This window comes from Camelus ferus, chromosome 7 (assembly GCF_009834535.1).
Source record: "Camelus ferus isolate YT-003-E chromosome 7, BCGSAC_Cfer_1.0, whole genome shotgun sequence".
Taxonomy (NCBI): domain Eukaryota; kingdom Metazoa; phylum Chordata; class Mammalia; order Artiodactyla; family Camelidae; genus Camelus; species Camelus ferus.
The window spans coordinates 62,889,946-62,915,280 of NC_045702.1; the positions used below are offsets into that span (position 1 = coordinate 62,889,946).

Consider the following 25,335-nt stretch of genomic DNA (forward strand, 5'->3'; position numbering starts at 1 on the left):
TCACTTTCTAGCTTAACCTTTCTATATCTTCACTTAATTCACTCAGCAAACGTTTAGTAAGCCTTTACCATGTGCTAAACAAACCAATGTGCTAAGAAGAGGAAATAAAAATAAAGAGAAGACTTCATAGTGGGGAGGGTATAGCTCAGTGGTAAAGCATATGCCTAGCATGCTGGAGGTCCTGGGTTCAATCCCCAGTACTGCCATTAAATAAATAAAAAATAAATTTAATTACCCACTCCCCCCAAAAAGAGAAGACTTCCTGATTTTAAAGGTTTTAGCCGGGTTTAGTGTAGTGGAAGAGGCAAGAAGAGTTAAAAAAAAAATATAACATGGAAAGTAATGTGATACAAATGCAAGTTTGTACAAGGAGCTATAGGATCAAGGAAGAAAGGAAGTTAATGAAGTATTGAAAATAATGGAAAAAGGAGGGTACAGCTCAGTGGTAGACTGCATGCTTAGTATGCAGGATGTCCTGGGTCCAATCCTCAGTACCTCCATTAAAAATAAATAAATATATACATCTAATTACCTCCCCCAAACCCCCTAAAACAAAAAATGGAAAAAGATAAGTGCAAAAAGCAAAGGCTTGTACAGATACTAAGAGAATGGAGAAAGAAATGTCTAAGTCTAGGAATTTAGGTAAAGATGACACAAAAGGAACATTTGAACCAAATGGAATGAGAAGTATGAACATACTAAGCAAATTGGGGGGTGAAGAGCAGTGTTAGGCAGAAAGAACAGCATGCCCCCCACAAAAAAGCACAGGGGGTCTGAAAGATATGACTGCATTTGGGAAACTCTAACTATTTCAATATGGTTAAAATGAGGAGAATTAGAAGACAAGGTTAACAGGTTAAGCCGTAATGTACAGCAGTGCTGATTCTGATGGTAACCAACCTCTGGGATGCCTCTGCAGTTGTAACTAACTTACTGGGTTATAATGTGAAATTCACTTTTTACCCACTGTAGAAAAGAGACTCCTATTTCTTTAGAAAGTCCTGCTTGCAAGTTTGGCCCTTGGCTGGCATCTGGGCACTCTTATCTGGTATCTGGGAACTTAGCTGGTAAACAGTTCCCTAAACTAACATAAAACTTTCCCTAAACGGTAAGAGTGTCTCATGCCTAGACTGTACAAGCAATATGGTTTACACTGAACACATGTTTTCTTTCTAGAACTGGATTTTGTTATGTTCTAAGCAAGAGGATGCTATGTCACTGACAACCTGACTAAAAAATAAAACCACTGATTGCCTAGGCTCAGGTGAGCTTCCTCAGCAAACAAAACATACTGTCACAATTGTTACAGGAATTAAGTGTGTCCTGTGACTCCGCTAGGAAAGGATTTTAGAAGTTTGTGCCTGCTTTCCTCCAGACTTTACCCCATGTGCCTTTTCAAACCTTTACAGGGCTAATTTTGCTTTGTATCCTTTTGCTGTAATATCTTAGCCTTGAGTACAACTATATGTTGAATCATATGAATCCTTCTAGGGAACCACTGAACTGGGGAGTGGTCTTGGGGACTCTCAGCACAACCATACTCTGCATACATCTAAGGTGTTAAGTTTCACTGAAACAGGAAATGAAAATGTAAGACTCAGCTTAGCCTTGTTTCTCCATTTTCTCCCACATTAACTGGTTATCAAATTCTTTAGGTTCTTTTTCTACTTAAAATGTCTTACGAATCATCCCTTCTTCTTTCCTACCTCCCATTGCCACCAGATTAATTTCCCTAAAAGTTCAACTTCATGATGTCTAGCCCATTATCACAAATTTCTAACAGATTTTTAATGTCTACAAGATAAAAGTCCCACCTAGCATTCAAAGTTTAGTACAATCCTAACCTCTCTAATTTTAGAGTCCATTACTCTTCGAGCAATATATCCCAAATACACGACACTTACACCTCCAAGACTTTTATCATATCACCCCTTCCACCTGGAATGCTATTCTCCCTCCCCTTCTTTATCAAAACCTACACATATTTCATGGTCCAATCAAGTCCCACTTCCTCCAAGAAATCTTTCTTAGTTATCCGTGCCTATACTCATTTACTTGTTTGCTTAAATCCAAAAGTACTTCTCTTTTAAACAATTACATGTTGCCTTGAATAACTATTTTTATATATATATAAAACCTGAATTAGTTTAATAAAGTCCATCCATTTATAAATTCCTTTCAGCTTGTGACTTTATTTACTAGCATATAATTAGCAAATAAATATTACTGGCTGGACAAGTGAATGAGTACAAGGTATACATCTCTCATTCTTTTGTACTCCCTTCAGAGTGTATTGCAGTATGATGGAAGATCAGGGGTTAGGGGAGAGAATTGTCTAGGATGATATTATCCCCAAGTTTCTAGTTGAAAGTTATTCTTAGAAGGAAGGAGAAGCTGGTTTAAGTGAAAGAAATAAATAAATTTAAATTTTAGTGTTGACTGAGACATACCTAAAGGATACTCGAGTAGAGACACCCAATTAGAAATACAACCCTACAGCTCAGGAGTAAGGACTAACTAGACATGAAGATCCGGAAGTCACGGAAGTAGACGAGGGCAGCACACAGCATAATTAGAGGATCACGTAAAGATTCTTGGTGACTGTAAATGGGTGGGCAAAGCCCACAATGAGGCTTAAAATAACACAGAATTGAAGTCACAGAAGCTAAAGGAATAAAATATTCTAAGAAAGCAGCAGAGACTACAAAGTAAAAATGCATAAAAATTAAAAAGAAAATTAATTCAAGATACACTGAGCATGTGTTATACCCAAGGCTGCAAAGTAGAGGCTTGATTTTAAATCCAGAATACAGAAGTATTCTTTTGGGTACCAAGTGGTTTTTCTTGTTGTTTATTTTTATCTAATTGTTTATTTTTAATACTTCTCAACATCTTTTTTCCTTTGGGGGGGGAGGAAGGGAGGTAATTAGGTTTATTTACTTATTTTTAACGGAGGCATTGGGAATTGAATCCAGGACCTTATGCATGCTTGCTAGGCATGCACTCTACCACTAAGCTATACCCTCACCCCACTTCACATTTGCCTTTAACATTTTTAAAAGCAAAGACTTCACAAAAAATGGGTAAGTTGAAAGAATTAACAACACTGAGCCCCAATTTTACACGTGACAACAACAAAGTGAAGCTGAGCAGCCCCTATCCTCTTCAGATGAGGTATGTTTTCTCCAGGTTTCACTCTTCCAGTTTTCACTTGGCTTTCTTCATTTACTTTATGTGCTAAGCTTACATAGGTATTTATGTTTATGATCTTTGACATATACTTCTCCTTCCTCCCTATGATTCAATTAAAACAATGATGAATCTTTAAAAAGCACAAATCCATAATAAACAAGAAAGTAAGAGAAGAGACCAAGAGAGCTTTCATCAGACAGGGGTGGAGGAATACAGATTAAGCAGGGCGGAGGGAGCAGTGGCCTAGAGCACACATGAAGGGTACCACAGTTACAGGAAACAGTTAATTTGCCTAGTGAAACCCTAGAAAGGCCTGAGACTCAGTGAGAGTGCAACGACAGGAACAGAGTAGATCAGAAAACAAATACATTGACCTTTAATTAATCACAGTATAGCCCTTTCTCCTGACGCAGCCAGCCAGAAATCTAGTGGCAGGTAAAAGTTCTTCTCAAAAGAAACTGAAAGAAGTATCTGGGAGAACTAAACAGGCTAGTGCGGGTATGTGTTCCAGAGCAACCTCCCACATTCTGGCACTGAGGAAGGGAGGTGTGTGTCTCATCAAAGCAAACTGTTCCCCACTCACTGTCCTAAAAAGGGAGGCAAAATGACAAACATCACTGAGGTTACTCATTTACTGTAAGCCCTCTACACTATTTGATAGTTTCAGCTATGTATTGCCATAAGAAAAAGCAACGCATTTTTAAGAGAAAACAAAGAAGGAAGGTAAGAAGGCAGAAAGGAAATCTGATAATTAAGAATTCATTGATAAATTTTGTCAAAGAAAATTCAGTGAAGTGGAAGTTGGGAGCTTGTTTATAGTGGGTAGAAGAGAGCAAGAGAGGAGGAGATGGGAAACTCTGGCTATTGTCTATTCTTTCCTTCAGTATGACAATGAAGGAGAAAGAGAATCACAAAGGGAGATGTCAGATTGAGGGAAGACTGGTTAAGTTCTCAACAGTGGAGAAATGAGGAATGTGCAAGGGGAAAGAAGACAGAAACAGAGAAAAACAGCGACAAAGAAGCCGAAAACATCAAAGTGAAGGGAGAAACAGGTTATCAGTTTTAGAGGAGGTAGAAGAGGATGTTAACAAAAGCACCAGAAATAAAATAATCTTGGTTATGAAAAGGGATAACTTCTTCTGAGACAGAAGGAAAATAAATTAGGGTATTTGCAGATTTAAAGAAATACATCTGGTCTAGATGTAGTAAGATGAGATCATTTATAATTGACAGCTCACTTTTACACTCACAGAAAAATAGGAAATAAGGCCATCTGCAAAGAAAAAAGGGCACTAGAAATGGAATGCATGACTTGAAGAAAGTTGTAAAGTTAGGTAGTATCTACTGAGGGGATTATGAGAGGATAAATGGCCACATAAAAGAACTGTCAAGTGATCCGGAGGTCAGAGGCCATGATAATGTAATGTCACCAAACCACATCACCATCTAATTGTCTTAGCAGCCCTCAGAACCCAAGTCCAAGTAGAGAAGAAGGGTGCTTAGAGGCACAATAAGGGTAGCAGAAAAAGAAGAAATCTAGACTACAAAGAGTATTGGTTAGAAAATGGTATGGTGATTCTAAATAGGGGTCAAAGTTTTGGCTGTTAAGGGAAGGAGAAAGAAAACTAGCGATTGTAGAGAAAGGTAGAGTTAAAGAAGGGGTTTTATCTATCCACTTGCCCTCCTAAAAAAGTTATCTATAAGAAACCAGGATAGGTTTACAAGTTTTAGGAAAGGCTGGATAAGGTTGTGCTTTAACTGCACAAAAAGAGGAGAGAGGAAAGGAAATAGGGGTAAAACAGAAAGGGAAAAAAAGAGGGAGGGGAAGAGAAGGAGGAAGACGAATATGAAATTCCAACATTTATCTTTGCTAATATATGTTATTTAAGTTGTTTTCTGATACAGTTAATAAATTACATTATGCCATCTATACTCTCTTAACTAGTTTTCTTTCTATACACACATTTCTAAGACAACTGCTTAAAGGAAATTATATATATATATAACACCATGTGAAACTAACTAGCTATGTTCTAAACAATTAAACTAATTACTATTTTTAAAAACAGATTCATTGCTTTAAAATGTTATATGTAAAATTAAATGCAACTGCTTGACAAAGTTCACAGCTTGACATTTTATATATATTTTAACTTTATCATGATTTCAAAAATCCTCTAAAGGGATAAAGAGTATTCAAATTGCAGAAATTCCTTCAGTTCACTGATACTATAAACATGTATCATTTTTCCTTAATTTTCTTTTCATGTTCACTTATTTTAGAAATTCTTGGTTAAAGAAGCAGCTTACAAAATAGCATGTAATATAATAAATGCAAATATTATATTTTCCATTTCACAGACCTTACTTAATTGTGACTGAAGTACCAAGAGTTTGTTGTATTCCTCATTTACTTTGTTGAGAAGGGTCTGCATGTTTTCTTGAAAATCTAAATGACAAACAAACAATTATAATAATTTCACTCCACAGTAAGAGTCTGCTTCTTTCAGTAAGGATTATTCTTTTCCTAATTTTAGAAAGTTGCCAGCTAGAAGTAAAATTCATATATTTAGTAGCCAATAATTAAAATCTCATTAATATGAAACACTTGCTACAAATAACCCAACAACTTCGTATTAAAATATGTTAATTTCTTTTTGTACACTAATTTGTACACATTTTGTCCATTATTTATACAAACAAACAGAGACAGGAAACATTTTATCTGTGAAGGAACACAAAAAATTGAAGTTGCAATTTGTAAAACTAAACTAAAATAGGATTCTTATTAAGAAAGATAATTGTATGTCTTTTTATTCCTTTAAGAAAACAGAGCACTGACATAAACTTATGCAATAAATACAATAACATTTAAAGGTTTTTATTATGGTATAAAATTACAAATCACAGTGAGGAAAAAGATGGAAATAGAGGAGTAGAGGATAAAGAGACAAGGAAACTTGTAGACAGCTTTGGTTCTCTTTATACCACAATTATTGCATTGTAAAAATAAAAATGTACGTTAAGTATAAGATTTCACGAAATTTGAAAAAATAAGATGTTTATATGATAAACTCAAACTGCCTAAATGATTAAGTAATGAATCAAAGGGAAAAGTTTATCAAGTCATTTAAGAAAATTAAATAATCTGTTCAATAATGTGGTAAAGCCTTTACTACCTTGAACTTCACATCTATAATCTTGCAATTCTAGTTCTTGATTTTCAGGAGTGTGAACACCAGAAGTCTCTTTCTCTTCTACATTTACTTCACATTTCAGAGCAGGAGTATGTTTACCAAGCACGTTGCAAAAAGTCTGTTGACAACAAAATTAGGTATTTTATGGAATTAAAATTTTGATATTTGCCTCTAAAGCTCATTAAATATTATTTTCCTATACGTAAAAGGCAGTCAAAATGGCACTGAAAAATCAGTAAGCAAATACTCTTCCATACACACCAAATCAATCTGCAAAAGAAATAGCCCAAGTCTTTTCTCTTTATATACAGGACATGAAATTATTCTTATACCAGGAATATTGATAATATTCATTATCTACAAAATATATCAAATATATCTATCAAAACTATAATTTTTTCTGCTTCTAATAATGAATATATCTTGCACTTTACCACTTTCTAGCTTGGACACTTTTCTGATGTTACCTCTGTAATGTCAACTATCCTTGAAAAAATACCAAACGGATGTTAGTTCAAAAATGATGACTAGAAAGTAGTCTACAAATTCTATAGAAATTATAATACATGAAGTAGGAGATTACAGTCACACATTTTTCTGTAACATAAGAGAACAGTATTTTGTGGTTTATACACACAAAAAAATTAAAAATATTTGACAAATTATTCTGGTTTTTCTCCTGAGCAACAGACAATTCTATCATCACTTATGACACATGCCCTATAATCATCTGATAAACCCTCTAAATAAGTTTCACCTTTGCCCCTCACGCAACTGGAAATATCAATCAACAACTTCTAGGCTAATAAAATCAATTTGTTTATTGTTGCTATTTCTTGAGATCTGCCTTAAAATTAAACTATATTGTCTATTAATAATTGAGTTCATTAAATTTTCAACACAGTCCCTAAGGTAGAATTTTATCATAAATTGATAACTTGATTAAGGATGGTAGAAACCTGAATGATCACCCAATTTACAGATAAAGCAACAGACTCAGAAAGATGAAGTAACTAGTCCATGGTAACATCAATGATTAGTGACAAATCAGGTTTCATGATGAACTCCAGGGGACCTCTCCATTACAATAAGCTGATTCATATTTTAACTTGAGATAGGGGTCAGGTAAAGATATTAATGGAAGAAAATAAGATACAGTTAGCTTTTAAATAAACTACTATGACTGGGGCCTTCTTTCCATATGTACTGACTATCAATAATGGATATGAAAGGACCATGACAGAATCCTTCAGCAGAGGTACAGGCTGAATGAATAATTCACACATTTAGCGTGGTTATTTTTGACTTTTTCATTGTCCTGAATACCATTTTTCTACTATTCTATAGGTAATCAGAATCAGTAAGGCAGCTCTACCTGTCCCAAATAATATCACCCTTTTCCCTCTTCAATTTACAAATACACAGGTGGGGATGGAGATCTGGGACAAGCCTAGGCATGTATTTTAAATTTTGAACTATTTCAAATATGCAGGAAAGACAGTTCATCTATCTCCTAGCTACAACAAACACTAGTATTTTGTCATATTATATACATACTTTTAAAAAGAAATTGAACATTACATATAGATTTGAAGCTCTCTGCATTAAGCACGTTTACCCATTTCATTCACCTCCCTCTGCTGAGAGGTGATTACTCTAACACACATGTTTTTATCCTTTTTTCTTCTGAGATTTATTGACATTAGTACACATACCAAACACTGCTCCATTGTATGGATATATCACAATTTATTCATTCATTTGCCTGCAGATGGAAATCTGAGCTGTTTCCAATTTTTAACACAGGCACTCCTGCAGTGAACATATCTCGCTGTGCACATATGTAAGCCTAAGTAGAAGTAAATGCCTGGGTTGTGTGATGTACATATGTTTAACAATATACCTTACCAATCTGCTTCTCAAGATAGTACACTTCCAGCAGCTATGTAGAAGATCTCCGATTTCACCCAATCATCACAAATAAAATTATACTCAGTATAATTAGAGTTTTCAAATACTGGCAATCTGAAGTGTGAAATCTTCTCTCACTGGTCTTGTACAAGATACTCAGGTAAGTCATCAAATTCACTCAACTACCAAAGTGGGCAGGGGTAGGAAACAGACCTGCTTAAGGCTCTACTGTTCTATTTTTTTTTTTAGTGTACCTTTTGTGTATTTTGCTGCTGAGATAATTAACCTGAATTTCTTCTGTTGCAAACTGATTAGCAAGAAAAAAAATTAAATGTTCATTTCAAATTTAAAAACTCAGGAATATTTTCTAAGTACAGTTCTGAAGTGAGATAATAGGGAAAACTAATTTGGATGACTCTGCTTATCAAATTAATTGTAACTTAAAATATAGCATTTTGTGTCTAAAAGTACTTTGTAATTAATATCTTACTTGTGTAAAATGAGAACACTCTTCAGACACTGCCTTGCGAAGTTCTCCAATAAGCATTTGTAAAGGCTTCATTTGATCACCTAAAAGAAGAGATATTGCATTAAGATGCTCAATTTACATACTTAAAAAATATTTTCATATTAAACCTATATCAACTAGAAGCTTCCAAGAAATAAGATTAGTTTTAAATTCCTTATTTCTTTCAAAATTATTTTGTACTACTCAATGTAAACTGTCTCACATAATTTGTAGGATTTTCAATTTATATCCTACAAAATGGTACAAAGCAGTGACTTACAAATTTTTTGTTTTACTACAATCCAATCCAAGAAACACATCATACAGCATAACCTATTACATACATCCATATAAAACTAAAACAAAAATTTCAAAGAATCAATGTTTAGTCTTTCTATATGCTATGCACTCTCATGTTTTCTATTCTACTGTATTTTTCCATTTATTAAGAAAGGAAAAAAAAGAGCTGGTCATTACTCACTAAAGTGACTTCATCACCCATTAATGGACCTGTTAATTAACATGTAGTTTGAGAAACACTGGACAGATTCTATCTGAAGAGGATACCAATAAAAACAACACATGCTTAAAATCTTTTTAAATTCAAACTCAAAGAACTCCTGAAGTGAAAAAGTATGGTATTCTTATTTAAGCCATTCTTTAAATTCTACTCTGTTCAACAGAACAATTCCAAACTTACGAGATACCTCATTCCCAAAGGCAGATCTGTCAAGAGTAAAGAGGAAGTCTAGTTAACTGAGTAATTAAATAATTATTAGGGATAAAGGCCAACTGCAACTAGTCTTCCACTGGAAGTTCCTTAAAAGTTGATTCCCACAGTGCCATCCTAGTCTTCTGGCTCACCCTATAGTCTCCCAGGGCACCTCATTCTTGTCCTTGGCCTCAAATGATCGGCTGATTTACAAAATCTTTATCTTGAGTCTAATCCTCCTTCTTGTGTTTCAGTCATCTATTTTTAACTGCCTACTAGACATCTCTTCTTCAAACTCAACAGGTATTTTTAACTCAATGTTCTAAGCTGGATTCATTATTTTTCTCACAAATTTACTCCTTATATCCTCTTTATGACAGGAGCCATCCTCTAACCAGTTACTCAAGCTAGAAACTTAGGGATCATTCTCAATTCCTCTTCCTTTTACTGCAGACTAATGGCAAAATATCCTTCTTTCTCATGGGTGAGTTGTATTGCATTATATATATCTGCTGCATCTTCTTTATCCATTCATCTACTGATGTGCACTTAGGATACTTCCACGTCTTGGCAATTATAAATAATGTTGCTGTTAACAGTGGGGTGTATGTATATTTTTGAATTAATCCTTATTTTGTGGTTGGCTTTATTCCTTTGATAACTATGTAAGTTTAAGAAGCTAAAGCTCTAAATATTCTTAGAAACAATGAACAGTACATATATGTAAATTTAAAAATATGTGCAGTATATTGTATATGTGTATTTACATGCAACATACTGTATATGTGTAGTCAAATTGTAATAATGCTACCTAATAAAACCGAAAAGTGAAAAAAAGATTAGTAGGTAAAGACATTAAGAGTTAATATAAACAGCTATTAAAAAAAAAAACCCACAACAACAAAAAAATTAACTGCAGACTACAACCTACCTCTTTAACTCTCAAATTTTCCTTCTCTCTCCATCCCCAATGACATTTTAGTTCAACATCTTATTGTTAACAGAATCACTACCAAAGTTGCTTAACTGGACTTCCCATCACTTATCACCTCCCCTAGTTTGCTGCAATGGTATCATCTTAAAATAAAAGTCTTACTATGTTACTCCCACTATTTAAAAATCCTGCAGCAGGTCTTATCATCAATAGCATAAAGCTTAAACATGCTTCAGTCAGGGTATATGAAGCTTCTTCTGATCAAGCTCCTGCCACTCTTCTGAGCTTTATCCCCCACTACTTTTCATACACGTTAAACTCTCAATTTTTCAAAACGGATGCAGTCTATCACACCTCTATGTTTAAGATTCAAGGGCCTTCCCTAAAATTCCAACCTCTCTACTCCTGCCTCCTGCCTCATCCTACTCATCCTCCCAGGAAGTACTAGATTTTCTCCTCTCTTCTTCCATTCTCTCTGTTCATTCTTCTATTACAGAAATTGTCCTGTTTCTATTATAGAAATAGTCTATATTTAAGAGTTTATTTTAGTTGTTTTCCCATTGGATTGTTGACTGCCTGGAGGAAAATGATGCAGTATTTTTAGATTTTTCAAGCACAGAAATGAATATCCAATGATTAGATGAACAAATGTCCAGGATTAAAATATGTTCCTCTATAGGGTCTACGGTAAAAACAGAATCATGGAGTGGCAGGCTCTAAGTGATACTTATTTGCTTCATAGTACTTATAATTTTGTTAGAAACCATTTACCTGTTTTTTGTGTTTTTATATTCTGTAGCTCTAGCTGGTGTATTTTCTGAAGTTCCTTGACCTTTTCCTCTTGAGCAGAAATGAGCTCCTCCTTAAGACTGCAAAGAGCTTTATCTTTTTCATTTTCCATAAATTCACGAACCTGATCCACATGCGTTGAATAAACCAGAGAGAGGCATATACGCTGAGCTTCCATTTGTAGCCTTAAATCATTCTTAAAGCAAATTAATGTATCAGTTAGAAAATTTTTTAATGACAAGTCAAATGATTTATCTTTTTTTTTATTACAAGGGGGGGAAATACATGAAATCAGTTTAAAAACTTCATATAAGAGAAGTCTAATTTAATTTTTTTCTCACTTACTCTTTTGCACTAATCTAGCTGTCTTTTTCAAGGAAAATAGCCAAATATTTTCATTGCTTTAACTTCACAGCAAATTTTGGTATGTGGTATAGCTTTATGCCCCATCTTTAATTTTTGTTTAAAAATAATAATTCAAATAAAGAACTATAATAATGAATTATAAATTATAATAAAGTTTAATAAACACTTATGTATGCACACCCCAATTTAACAATTATTTTGTCTTTTTTTTTCCTCTTCTCTCTACACATTTTTTTGGTTTAGAAAGAAAACACAGATATAATTTAATCTACTGTGTTCCCATTTCTCTTTCCCCAGAGGCCATGATTTTCACAGATTTGTTGCAATTTCAGTTATTTTCTTATACTCTTACTTCTTAATGCACCTATAAAATACATTATATTTTGTGTTTTTAAAAATGTGCAGTAAATGGTGCAAAATAATATTGATTTTAAATTGCCCTTCTCATTCAGTGCTTCTAAGATTTACCTCCAACCTGCACCTGTAATATAGATGAATTCTAACTGTGGTTAATATAATACATATGAATATATCACAATTTTTAGAGATCAACTGAATTATTTCTAACATACTGATATTTCAAAAAACACTGCAATAAATTCTTATGCACATGCCCTTGTACAGATATGCTAGTGGTTCTCTAGTGTAGTGGTTCTCAAACTTTAGCACACATCAGAATCACCTGGAATGCTTATTAAACCAGACTTCTGGGCCCTTCCTCCAGAGTTTCTAGTTCAGGAGGTCTGGTGTGGGCCCCAGCATTTGAACTTTAACCTGTTTCCAAGTGATGCTGATGCTGCTGGTAAGAGACTATACTGAGTACTGCCTAGAAATGTAAATGCTGAGTTACAGATAATGTACGTTAACTACATAAAACTTTAAGAAATTACTTTCATATGATTTTATATTTTATATAATATACAATTTACACTAATATTTAATAGTGTAGGTGAGCACTCATCTCCCCATCTTCTCATCACATTTTTTACTGAGACTTATTTTGCCAATCTGATAGGTATAAAATGCTATTTTATGTCAATTATAATCCTGAAAGTATCTTTTCATCTTTATCAGTCAATTGGCTTAGTCCCAAGAGTAGAAGTCATTTTTGTCATCTCAGCATTACTTCTAAGCTCTTATGTGTAATTGTTGTGTAAATTATTGCTCAATTTCTTCTGTGAGCTTCCCTCCACAAACACACACCTAACACGTCACCCTACACTAGAGGAGTTTGTCTTGGCAGTGATGAGTGGGCAAGGACAGCTTACATGTTTGCCTCCGTTTACTTTATACAAGTTAATGTTAAAGAGACTGTATCTGAATGTCACTGAAAACGTCTCTAGTTAGAGAAAACTCTTACTGAGAAAATTTGACCATTTTGACAGCTTCAAATTTAGGTCCTCTCCCAGTAATACTTTTTAAAAAAATTTATATGATCTCTGGCATTTTTAGGAGTAATTGAATTAAAACCATATTATGATTCTGAAAACAATTTCAAATATTTAACAAATCATTAATAGTTATACAATTTCAACTTCTTAACTCTATTTTGGTGATTAAAATGTACAATATTTTTACATCTGATATAACATTATAAATGTGAATATATTTATTAGAAGTAAAAAGAAAAAACTTTCAAATGGCTTCCTACTATATATAGAATAAAATCTCAACTTCTTACAAAGTTTATAAGGCTCTCCAAAATCTGGTCTCTTCCTTCTTTTAACTCTTCTTCTTCCACTCTCCCTCTCTCAAACTCATCTAAACATGCCTTTACTCTGTTCCTCAAACTCATCTGTGTCTTCACAATTGTCTAATATGCATGTGGTAGGCTTCTCCCTGTCATTCAAATAGCAGTTTAAAAGTCAATTCTTTCAAGAGCCCTTTCCTCGCGACCCTATTTAATACTGCCACCACCACTACCAATCATTCTCTATCACATTATATGTTTCACTTTCCTTTAAAAAATACCACTATTTCTAACTATTCTACTTGATGTCTTCATTTACTGACTGCCTCCCTTACTAGAATATATGATTTTTGAGAACAGAAACCTTCTTTCTCTTTTTTGCCACTGCACTCCTTTACCTGGCAAGAGATTCAATAAATACTTTTTGCAGAAATGAAGACACAATAAAGCTTTAGTTAGCACCATTATACACGACAGAATTTTCCTGTTACTTCTCATTTCAGTGTCCAGCAAATACAAATTGTCAAGAGTAATCTATTACTATTCATTACATGCATTCTTTTAACTGTAGACTACTACTTTTTCCTCCCTCTTTAGGTATAACAAAACTCTGAGAAAACTCTAGGACTTAAATTGAATTTTTTTTCCCCTCAGAAATATAGTTTCATAACTACTGAACAACTATATGGAGTACCATAAAGTTTAAGAGTTCATTTTTAGTTGTGGAATCTGGAAAAAACACCAATATAAGTATGAATATGAAACTCTGAAACCAATCTTTGAGATTACCAGACAATATTACAGAATAACTTTTCTAAAGCTCAGACTCTCAACAAAGTTAAACTCCTTTCTCAGAGACAATGTGAAACCATTACTATGTTTTATTTCCTGAGCAGAATGTATAATATAGATGAACTAAATGACAGGCAACAACATTTAAGAAAAAAATAAATAAAAAGAAATGAGAAATAAATGACAGGCCCAAATGAGAATTAGACTACAGGGTCTACTTTCATTCTCATGTAAGGAAGTTATTTATGCTTTATGAAGATGAACACTTTTAGTATGAAGTGTACACTTTAGCATATATACATAATAAACATACCTGTTCTGATTTAAGTACACTGAGCTCCCGCTGAAGTTTATCATTTTCACTTGGTTCAGCTGCCCCGGGAGATGATTCATTTGTCACTAACGGCAAGTGATCCAAAACCTGTTCTTGCTTGTTTTCTTTTCCAAGAGTCATATTTTCAAAAGCAATTTTCTCTTCTTCCATTATTTCTGAATCTTCACCAAAATCTTTATTTATTTTAGAAACTGACCCTCCAAAATCCCTGCTTCTCAAAACTCCATCTTCTGAAGAGCTTAAATGGACATCACACAAATTTACATTTTCTGTCCTATTACAGTTAATTATGATTTCTAGCTCTCTACATCTCAATAAAACTTGCTCTTTTTCTTGCTTTAAAGATTTAACTTCTTCACTTAGAAAAGTAATCTCACCATGTTTCTGTTTTAATTGTTCAGAAAGATCAGACAGTCTCTCCGACAGTTCTAATTTTTCTCGCTTAGTTATCTCAAGTTTTTCCATAAGTTCTGTTGTATCTTTCTCAACAACCTCACCAGTTTCCAAAGGTTCTGCTATAAAAGTTTTGTCATCGTCAAAGACTGAAGTTTTCATTTTCACTGTAGTTGTATTTACTCTTTGTAAATGATGAAGCTCTTCACTAAGAGCTTTAAGCTTACTTTTATACTCTACTTCTTGTTTATTTTTACTGTCTTCCAAATCAGTTTTTACCTTGAGAAGGCAAGCATAATCCTCCTGTAACTCTTGATAGTTAACTTCAAAATTTTTTTCAGCAAATGAAAAAGTGTTCCTTTGCTTTTCAATCTCTTCAGTTAGCTGAATACATTGTTTTTTGAGGTCCTCATTTTCCTCTGTAAGTATTTCTATTTCTTTTTCCCAGTTACAGTCTTTGGACCTGGACTTAATGGAGTCTATGAAAATTAATCTTTCTTCTTGGTTAGCAGGAGTATATATTTTCAGCATGTCTTCAAGGGCTTTCTTTTCATCTTTAAGAATGCTATTCTCTGCTTCAAGTTGTGCAAATTTTTCTTGAAGGTCATCCTCTTTTTCCTTCATTTGTTTCTCCAATAATTCAGTTTTCAGTTGTAATTCTTGAACTTCTTGTTCAAGGGTACCCTTCTCCTTTTCTTCTTGTCTGAGTATTTCAATTTCTTTTTGAAGTTCATTGATTTGAAAAGTCATTTCTTCTGATTTTGAATTCATAAGGGACTGCTGTAAATCTTTTAGATTTGAAATTTCCAAAATTAATTGATTCTGCTTAGTTATCAAATTGTCTTTTTCAAACTGCATGGTTTCTATCTTTTGACTCATTTCATTCTGTAAGCCATCTATCTGCTGCTTATAGTGAATGCCTAAGTTATCTTTAAGTTTTTCAATATTTATTCGATGCTCAATTTCCAAATCTTCCTTCAGTTTGGAAAGTTCTTCTTCATGACTAAACAGAAGCTGTGTCCTCAGCCTCTCTAGCTCAGCTTCTTGTGATTCAGCCATTCTGTCTAATACAGCATTCTTTTCTCTTTCTAACATTTCAAGCTTTATCTTATAATTTGTAACTTCTGCTTCATGCTTTAATTCTAGCTCCTTCCTGGATTCAGATGCAGAAACAATCTCAGCTTTCAAATCTTCCACTGTACTAAGGGACTTGTGTGCTTCACTGAGTTTACTTTCTTGTTCAGCTATTGTCTGTCTAGCCCTCTGAATCTGCTCCCTTGAAAAGCTCAATTCTTCAAAAAGGTCTTCAAGCTGTCTCTGTAAAGCAGACTTTTCCCCTGAAATTACTCCTAGTTCTTCCTTGAGTTTTTCCTTTTGAGAGTTAGTATCTTGCAATTTTATATTCAGTTCATTTATTGCCATATTCATTAACTTTATTTGATCTTCATTAATTGTAGTATTTGGGTATGATCTTAGAGCATTCTCCATTTCTCCCTTATGTCGTGTTTTCAGTTCATCTATCTGTGACATGTGTTGTTTTATCAACTCTTGTTTCATCTGCACTATCTGCTGCCCATACATCTCATCCAGCTCCGCCCGGAGTTGTTCTAACTTTCTTTGCGTTTCTTGTTCCATTCTTTGTAGGATATCAATTTCAAATTGACTATCTTTATGATTTTTCTTCTGAAGTTCTTCAACTGTCCCCATTAACTGCTTTATTTCCTCAGAACACTGTCTTTCCTTTTGCTTGGAATTAGTCAGCTCTAATTTCATATTTTTTATCTCTTGCTTCTTTTGTACAACCTGTTCTTGTAATTCTTCTAGTAATTTATCAGCAGTTGTTACTTTATCTTTTAGCTCTAGAGATTTTTTTTCTTCTTCTATAATTTTTGCATTTAATTCTTCAATGACTGCCTCCTTTTCCTGTATTTCTTTATTTGAGCTTTCTACTTTTTTATCCTGTTCCTTAGAAAGAAAAAAGGTAAATATAAAAATGGCATTTTTAGTTCCTAGTAACTTGTATCATTTAACCCCATTATCAAAAGACTGATAGAATACTTTTTACATTATTCTATAAAAGTAACTGCTGGGCCTGCCCCTTAATTTTTCTCAAGTCAATGAGACACAGGACTTGTGTAGCCAACACTACTTATGAGCAAACATTACAGCAGGGTTGGCCTCCTTGGGAGGAAGAAATGTTCTTACATTTTTATGATTACATTTTTTAATTTAAAAATTCAGTTGGATTAAAATGCGTCTAAACCAGCATATTTTCATCTTTCTTATTAACTGATCCATAATCTAAGTAATTAGTATTTTCAATAGCTAGAGTACTATGTATTCTTTACAGTTCAACTCAAAATTGTGCAACACCTGATATTACTGCAAACAATTCTTCCTTCAACTATTAAATAATACAAATTCATGGTTCATTTCTTTTAGCGCCATTTACTTCAAAGTACATGGCTTTAAACCACTTATATTGTTTTACAAAAAAAAGACAGCTCTGTGGTTAAGGATACAATCCTTCTATTTTTTGGAAACAGACCTGAGGGAGTAGGAAATACAGTCTTTGCCTGTGACTAATGTACCATGTGAAGTTCAGAGGATTAGGACAAAGAGAATGCTACTGAAACATTCAATGCAGCTGCTTCAGAGACCAAGACAGTTCCAACTACCATCCTAATGCCATATTCCCTCAGATGTTCTAATGAAACTACTATTCAGGAGGATTAATTCAAAGAGGGAAAAAAGGAAAAAAAAAATACATTTAATGAAAAAAGGACTGATAACAGAAGTATTCTTGCTAACATTCAAATAAACAAAGGTTATTCCCCCTATGAAAATGAATTACTTGAACTTTAAATAATCACAAATTATACAGCCTACTGAATATAATTTAATAAATACAATAAAATCCAATTTCTAGGCTCTTCCAACCTTGGCCTTGACTTCCTTTCAACTCTTATCTCCTGAAGACTCACTTCCAAAAACTACTGTTTTCTCGTTAAACTATTTTTTAATTCCTATATATGTTTTAACGTGTTTTGGTCTGGATCTTTATGCACACTCCACCCTGTCTAAAATGTTTTCCCCATCTCATCAGTTCAGATTAATAATTTAGTCACTTATTTACGAAATAAGTATTACGTATATGCTATGTGCCATTATTACACCAATTATGGAGGAAACAAAACACAATTAAAAGAGAATTGTTCCAAGTTACAGACCTACCTCGAATATCAACTCCCTGCTAAGGCCTACTGAATCACTTCCCTTATGAAGCCAGACCTATCAAGAACTTTCAAAACACTTTTCATCCATATCCTTGTTTTGTGGTGTCTTGCATACATGCCCTACTAAACCATTGGTTTCAGTGAAGACAAAAAAGCACATTTAAGCATCACTCTCTCTTTCAAGAGCCTGATATAAAACAGGCATTCTGTAAACATTCTGATTTCAAAATTACCATGGTTGTAAAGTATGTCCATTTCATAATTTAAATATCTTACAATTGTGTATTTCCTACTTTCCTAAGAGACAGTCTCTGAAATCAGATTACCTATTTTTGAAATCTGGCTATACCAATTTATTACCTGTATACTTGGGCAATTTATTTCATCATGCTTTGCCTTGGTGTCCTCATCTGTAAAAGGGGAATGATAATGGTATCTTGACCTCATAAGTTTGTTGTGATGACTCAGTATGTGTAAGATGCTTTGAATACTGCCTGGTACCAAGTAAATAAAAATAAATGCTAGCTAATACTTTTATTATTATCCAAACAACAGTCTTTCTTGTTAATTTCTCAACCTCTTCCAGAAGAACCTTCTAAGTTTATAAAAAGTACTGCATTGTGTGTACTGTGTGTCCTCATTATTCACAGATTTCAATTTGCAAATTTGCCTACTTGCTTACATTTATTTTGTAATCCCCAAATCATTACTCGCAGTCATTTGCAGAAGTTTACAAGGTGGTAAAAGATTTGGGTTGCTAGACATGATTCCAGCTGACATCAAGGCAGCTTGATATCACACTCTGTCTTCTTGTTTTATCTCTCATGTGGAGAGGACAAGGATGGACACTGCAAGGATGGTGAAGGTAGGGGGCAGTGCAGTGTAATGCAAAAAATTCTGGCTCTGGGTCACCTGCATGGGGTTTGAATCCTGATTCTGGCAACTGTTGGGGGGGAGGGGTAGCCTCAGGCAAGACACTTAATACTTCTAACCTTCATTTTCTCTTCTGAAAATTAAACAAAATATAATCCACCAGGGTGAGTTGTTTTTAGGATTTAAGACTATAATCTACATGACATATATGTGTGTGTATGTATGTGTATATGTATCTCCCCTAGAAGCATTATTTATTAAATAAGTGTTTCAGGCAACTCTATAAAACATAACTCCGTGAATAAAGAGATCTGATTTTTTTCTAATTAAAATCTATAAAACTTCATTTCATGAAGAAAACATTTTCAGAATTTCATGAAAAGAAAAAAAGGACAAAACTTCTGGTTATAGATTCTCCTGAAAACTCAGTTTAACACAGGCGGATCACTTTCAAGGAACTCAGTTATGAGTATTATCTTAAAACCTATTATTGAGATTCCCAATTGCTTTGAAATAAAATTATTTTACATACTTAAAGAACTTTTCTTAATTATGAAATTTTATGATTCATGTGTATAACAGAAAGATAAATATTTGCATAAAAAACTTTAAAGTTAATTGTAAAACACACTGGTTGATTTCCTTAAAATAAACATACCATTTCATATGTTCTAATTTTCTCTTGTAAGAAACTAATTTGCATTTTGAAGTCTTCTTTCTTTTTGTGATAATCTTCTAATAGATGGTCTTGTTCTTCCAGCTGTTGCTGATGAGTGAGGATCTGTTGTTTGGCTTGTAGTAAATCTGCAGCTGTGCTACTATGAGTGCTGTTTCTCAGCGTTTCACTAGCCTGTAACTTGAAAATAAAAAGAAGCCCAAAGTATTCAATTCTTAAGTGACGGCACTAAGGAACAGGCATCATTTAGGGTATTACTCAGCTCACAGTTGCTCTCTGGAAACTGTGCTAGATTCACAAGCTTGAGACGCCAGCAAATATGCTGCCAAAGCTGATAAGAAGGGTATACTATCTAAGCTGATAAATTCTCTTTTGTTTAAGCCATTTCAAATTATTTTTTGTTACTTGTCATCAGAAATCTTGATTAATACGATTAGCACTGCCATGACTCTAATTAAAGGTAAGTAGAATGTATTCAGTACACTTAGATTTTAGAACTTAACTAAAATAAAATCATACCAGAGTTGGCAAAGGTTGACTACAGGTTAATGTCTGCAAAAATTCACCTTATCAGACTTACAAGATTTTGTAGGATTTTAAAATACAGATGAGGAAGAAGTTCAAATAAAACGATAGCATGAAACCACTCAAGAAGCATGAATTAAATTTCTGGTTAACATAACAAGAGGTATTCACTTGTTTTTCCAACATGATACACCATAAGTAAATGGCTTTTAAACAAATTTATATTTGTTCTGTAAAGTATGAAAAAAGTTAATTCATTACTAAAAATCTAATACATTTTGTTTTATTAGTAATACTTACATGTTGGAATTGAATCTGTAATTTTTGACTTTGTTCCGTCAACTCTAAAAATTCTCTCATTGTCTCATCCTTTTCTCTTCTTGCTTGTTGTAAATTAGCAGTAAGCTGGGTTATGATGCCATCTCTTTGTTTAATGGCAGCTTCAAATTCTTGCAACTAAAAGACATCAGTGAAAATAAAAAGTGCTAGACTTACTTTTCAAACAAAATTAAATATTAGTTCAGGTAACTCCTTCAAAAATACAATATTCAAAAGGCACTGGCAGAATTATTACAATTTGTAAAGCAAACTTTTCCAGACTTGAAAGCTATTAGCTTACAGGAATTAGCTTTACTTACAAACCAACTTTAAAAAATTTATCTGAACTAAGGAACAAAATACATTAGGTCTGACTTAGCCATGTATCTACTTCTAGAAGGATAAGTGCCTTTACTTTTAGGGATGCCCCAATCTGTACGCATCATCATCATAGACGTGTTTAAGCTTCACTTATTTCTGGAGAGTATGAAACTGAAATGTACTTTATCATCCTAATCAATGTCTTATTTCACCTTGTTTTCAAAAGTGACTGCCACAAACAATAGATGTCATCTGAACCACAAGAAGTTAACTTTACAAAGATTCACTGACATTTTTAATGAGTTTGTCATAATATATTCATGTGGTTCCATAATTTTCTCTCAGGCTGATTACAAAAACATCTATCCCTACTGAAGTGACTTTAGCCTAGCTATCTCATAAAGTTAAATACAATATCCACATTATATTAGCCCTATTTGTAACAGAGTCCGAGTTTTACGTGAGGTTGTTTATGACATGTAAAAGGACAAATATCATAAGGCGACTTTAAGTTACCATTTTAAAAAATCCATCTTTAAAGAATGTACATATACACTATCACACAAATTTCCTACTTTTGTTTTGTAACAAACTAAAAGCCACATAAGGTAAACATACCTGCTGCAGTCCTTCAGTCCCATAGGTGGCCCTCATTTCTTCTAATTCTCTGTTTAGCTCTTCAACCTCATGTTGTTTCTCTGCCAATTCATTTTCCATCATTTCTAGGTGGGTCTGATTGTACTGTGCTCCATGTTCAGAGTAAGAATCATCAACACCAAATTCTTCTTCCTAAACCAATCCAGATTTTTAATAATAGAGTACCAGCAACATTCCCTTAGGAAGAGGGATTCAAAAACTGAATCCCATAGCAAAGTCCACTCTAAAACATCACTCATCACCTGAGAATTTACTGATATGGCAAATTACTTTGTTGTTAATGTGATACATATACCTCAAAAGAGCAAAAACTAGACATCTGCAAATTCTCTTACAATTGTGTTTTATCACAAAAGGTGGATAACTTTGTTGTGTTATACATTAAAAGCATTTAGAAATCATACACAGAAAAAAGTGCATGCAAGAAAAAGCTCGTTAGTAAGCCAAATGGTTTTAAATAGAATAAAACATTAGTATTATGAGTAGTTTTAAATACTGTACCCTTAATAAATCTGTAGGCTTTTCTGTTCTCATCACAAAACTGCAACCATTTACCTGTATAAAAACAATCTCCTGAAATATTATGATTTTAGATAGAATTTTATTTAAAGCTAATAGTCATTATATGTGCTAACTGTATTCATGCATTTTTTTTTTATGCCCAAGGAAAATGCCTCACTGGGAAAAGCAGACAGAGTGATTCAATTTAAACATCTAAAAGACATTATGACCATTTCAAATGCTAGTAACTCCTCAAACAATTGAGTGTTTACAATGCAAAAGACACTGTACTATACATTTTCATTTAAGTGAATTAAAGTTCTAAAGTTCTAAGTGCAGTTTCTATTTTGTCTTCAGAAAGATAACTATAAACCTCAAGTTACGAGATCCTCTTTTACAAAAACACTGCCTTAAAATCATTTAAGTAATTGTTTTTTGATGAAGCCCTATTCATATGGAAGTAAAACTGCATACTGTGCAAATTCATTGAAGGCTGGTAAGAAGGTGAAGAAGTAGGAGGAGATGAAGAGGTAAGGAACCCTCCCTCTAGAACTTTCCCCTGGGGGTACTACTAAGATAACCTGCCAACCCTGACAGATGTGGAGATTTTTCAGAATATGTATGTCTACCACAGACATTTTGTGGTAGAGGAGGAGCATGGCAGAATGGCAGAATGTTGCTGGGGCTGACCTGCTGGGAGATTAATTTCAAATTAATCTATTTAATAATTCTCTCTTTCCCCCTAACAGTGTACAACTGAACTTCATCCCTGCTTACATCTTACAATCTTGTCAATATTAATAATTTTTTAAAATTGATATCATGTAAATAGGTAATAAAAGAGTATATGCCAGAACTAAACTAGAACAAACTATATTTCAAAGTTAGAATACACTCAACAGATTATTAGGATCATTAATAGTTAGCAATAAATTATTCTATTTAATATAGATAATTATTTTACTGATATCTAAAGGGTAGAGCATTTATCTCCTCTTCTTATATTAGCCTTCTAGCACAATGTTCAGTAAACCATAATATGAAAGTAAATTAATAACATGAAACATGAAGATTAGATTAACAGACTCCTTCAACTTAAAAAAAAGCTTAAACTTTCTCAATGTCTTCTTTATTGTGGCATTTGTTAAAGTTATTTAACCTTTATATTAACACATTCTTTTTGAATTCATAGATTTACTCAATCTATAAAGACAACTTGAAGATTTGGGAAAGTACAATTAAGGTACATTATAAATTTTAAAATGTTCTGTAGAGGTAAGTATCCTCTCATAAAAATATTGCTATTCAGAAAGAATCAGAGGAAGGGTCACTTTTATTTTATAACCATAAAATGGTCATAATACAGAAACTTTTCCTTTCAATGAACATCAATTTAAAAACATAAAAGAGTAACTCACTATTTACAATTAATACCATATTCTTAATATACTTAATTTGCAGTACATACAAAAATATTAATAATGAATGTTTTAATAAAAATAAGAAGAATCTGATGGTTCATAAAGTTCATGAAAACTATAGAAGTTCAACATGCCTAGCTGACTCTTGAGTTGAAGCCAAGTAAATAACAAGGTTAAGGTCTTTTATTCAAAGATGAATATCAAACACCACACTGTACACTGTCAATATATACAAATTTTAATTGTCAAATATACCTCAATAAAGCTGAGGCAGGGGGAGAGAGGAAAAAAAAGAAACCGAAGTAAAAGCTGAAAGGCCAAGTTAATGTTAATTTGTTGCCATAGGCTATGTCTCCAACTCCAGCCAGTCATTTCATAAATGTCATGAATCACACAAGTGACTTCATTAAGAAGTACTGAATAATCTAATGAAATCCATAATAAGAGTGTATGCCCTACTATCATTTCATCTTTCTGTACATAGCAAAACATATTTATTTACTTGTCTTATCTCTGTATGTTGCCTATAGCATCTCCTACTTTCTCCAAATAACTCTGCTCAAAGGGTTTAATAAAAAATATTTCATGCAGTTTGGGGTTTTCTGGGCATAAGCCAGTCATTCTCCTTGCTCGGCTCAGCAGTAAACTTTTCTCTGCTTCAAACTCTTGACATTTCGGTATTTTTGGCCTCACTGTGTGTCAGGCATACAAACTTGCGTTTGGTAACCCCAAGGACCACAGCCAGTAACAGGACTACCACTGCAGATGAGTATACAAGCTTTGGGAGAGTGATATTATCTGAACATCCTGCTTTATCCAGAGCCTGGAGCATAGGAGCTACTCAATCAATAGCTGTTTGGCACTCAGAATCACCACCTACCCACAATCAATTTAAATGAAATTCTCAATTTGAGGTTTTCCAGAATATAGACATGCAAAGGCAGTAGGAATCGTTTCCATATCTGGTAGCCACTACCAGCATCTCAGACTCAGCAGGATGCGTGGGAGGAGGAGGGATGGTGAGTGGCCTCTGTAGTATCACAGAGATAAGCGCTACATGGTTCTCAAATCACAGATGGTGGTGAGTCTGGATCCCCTAGTGTTTATACTCGTCCAGGTTTTACTGGTAGCTCAGGACTCAGAAGGAGTTCTTCTGGCTAGTAGACAGGAGAAGATGGCTATCTATCAGCTGGGAAGAGAGATCTCACCAAGAACTGACTGTGCCCACACCTTGATCTTGGACTTCCCAGCCTCCAGAACTTTGAGAAAATAAACAACTGCTGTTTAAGTCAAAAAAGAATTTTTTTTCATGTAAATATGGCATTCTGCATATGAAATGTCCCTTCATCGAGAACTGAAAAGACTATGTATAATTTAATTTGTAAGAAGGGTATTTTTTATTTAGTCTGATTCCTCTAGTATATATAATTGGATATATCTTTATTCAGAACAGATCTTAGGTAGGTCATAGGATAAAATCATCTAATTCTTTTGAGACCTGAATCCAGTTTTCAATCCAAGGAACATACTAGCCACAGAAGTCAAGAACATTAAACTCATATCATATCTATATACATAAAATTTCCAAGATAATTTCTAATTAAATATATAGTATCAGAATCTGAAATCCTCCTAAGAATAATTTGTTAAAAGAATTCTCATCACTCATTTCATATAAACTTAGTGTGAGGAAAAGCATATTTCTATTGAAGGGCAATTAAAAAAAAACAACATGCTTTGCTGATCGTTTTTTATATACCAAAAATATCAAATAGACCTCAAAACTACCCCATGAAACAGACATTATTTCCCCCATTTTACAGGTAAGGAAACTGTATTTCAGATTTTAAGTGATGTGTCCAAGTTCATACAACTCAGAGGTGATGAAGCTGAAATCTGAACACAGTACTTCTTGGCTCCAAAGACCCTGCTCTTTTACATCACCTTATTTCCCTATGTACCAGAAAAATGACAATGATATTTAGATAA

At 33.6% G+C, this 25,335-nt stretch overlaps 1 protein-coding gene and 1 long non-coding RNA gene across 9 annotated transcripts in view; one reads left to right on the top strand and one right to left on the bottom strand.

Annotated features, from left to right (window-relative positions):
* AKAP9 (A-kinase anchoring protein 9) overlaps nt 1-25,335 on the bottom strand; it is a 168,499-nt gene that overhangs the window by 89,936 nt on the left and 53,228 nt on the right. For 7 of the 8 annotated variants that reach the window (XM_014553322.2, XM_006177783.3, XM_014553313.2 and 4 more), the window contains exons 5-13: nt 21,926-21,979; nt 21,386-21,556; nt 20,429-20,584; nt 19,586-19,783; nt 14,405-16,783; nt 11,226-11,439; nt 8,791-8,870; nt 6,372-6,507; nt 5,556-5,641 (exon numbers count right to left, since the gene is read on the bottom strand). In XM_014553322.2, the coding sequence (XP_014408808.2) occupies nt 5,556-5,641; nt 6,372-6,507; nt 8,791-8,870; nt 11,226-11,439; nt 14,405-16,783; nt 19,586-19,783; nt 20,429-20,584; nt 21,386-21,556; nt 21,926-21,979 (3,474 nt within the window). The remainder of the gene's footprint in view (nt 1-5,555; nt 5,642-6,371; nt 6,508-8,790; nt 8,871-11,225; nt 11,440-14,404; nt 16,784-19,585; nt 19,784-20,428; nt 20,585-21,385; nt 21,557-21,925; nt 21,980-25,335) is intronic. The other variant, XM_032484011.1, reaches the window with a different exon arrangement.
* Nucleotides 1,096-23,915, top strand: LOC116664985. The gene is made up of 3 exons (XR_004321558.1): nt 1,096-1,108; nt 17,319-17,326; nt 23,471-23,915. It is a non-coding gene; the product is annotated as an uncharacterized LOC116664985 (long non-coding RNA).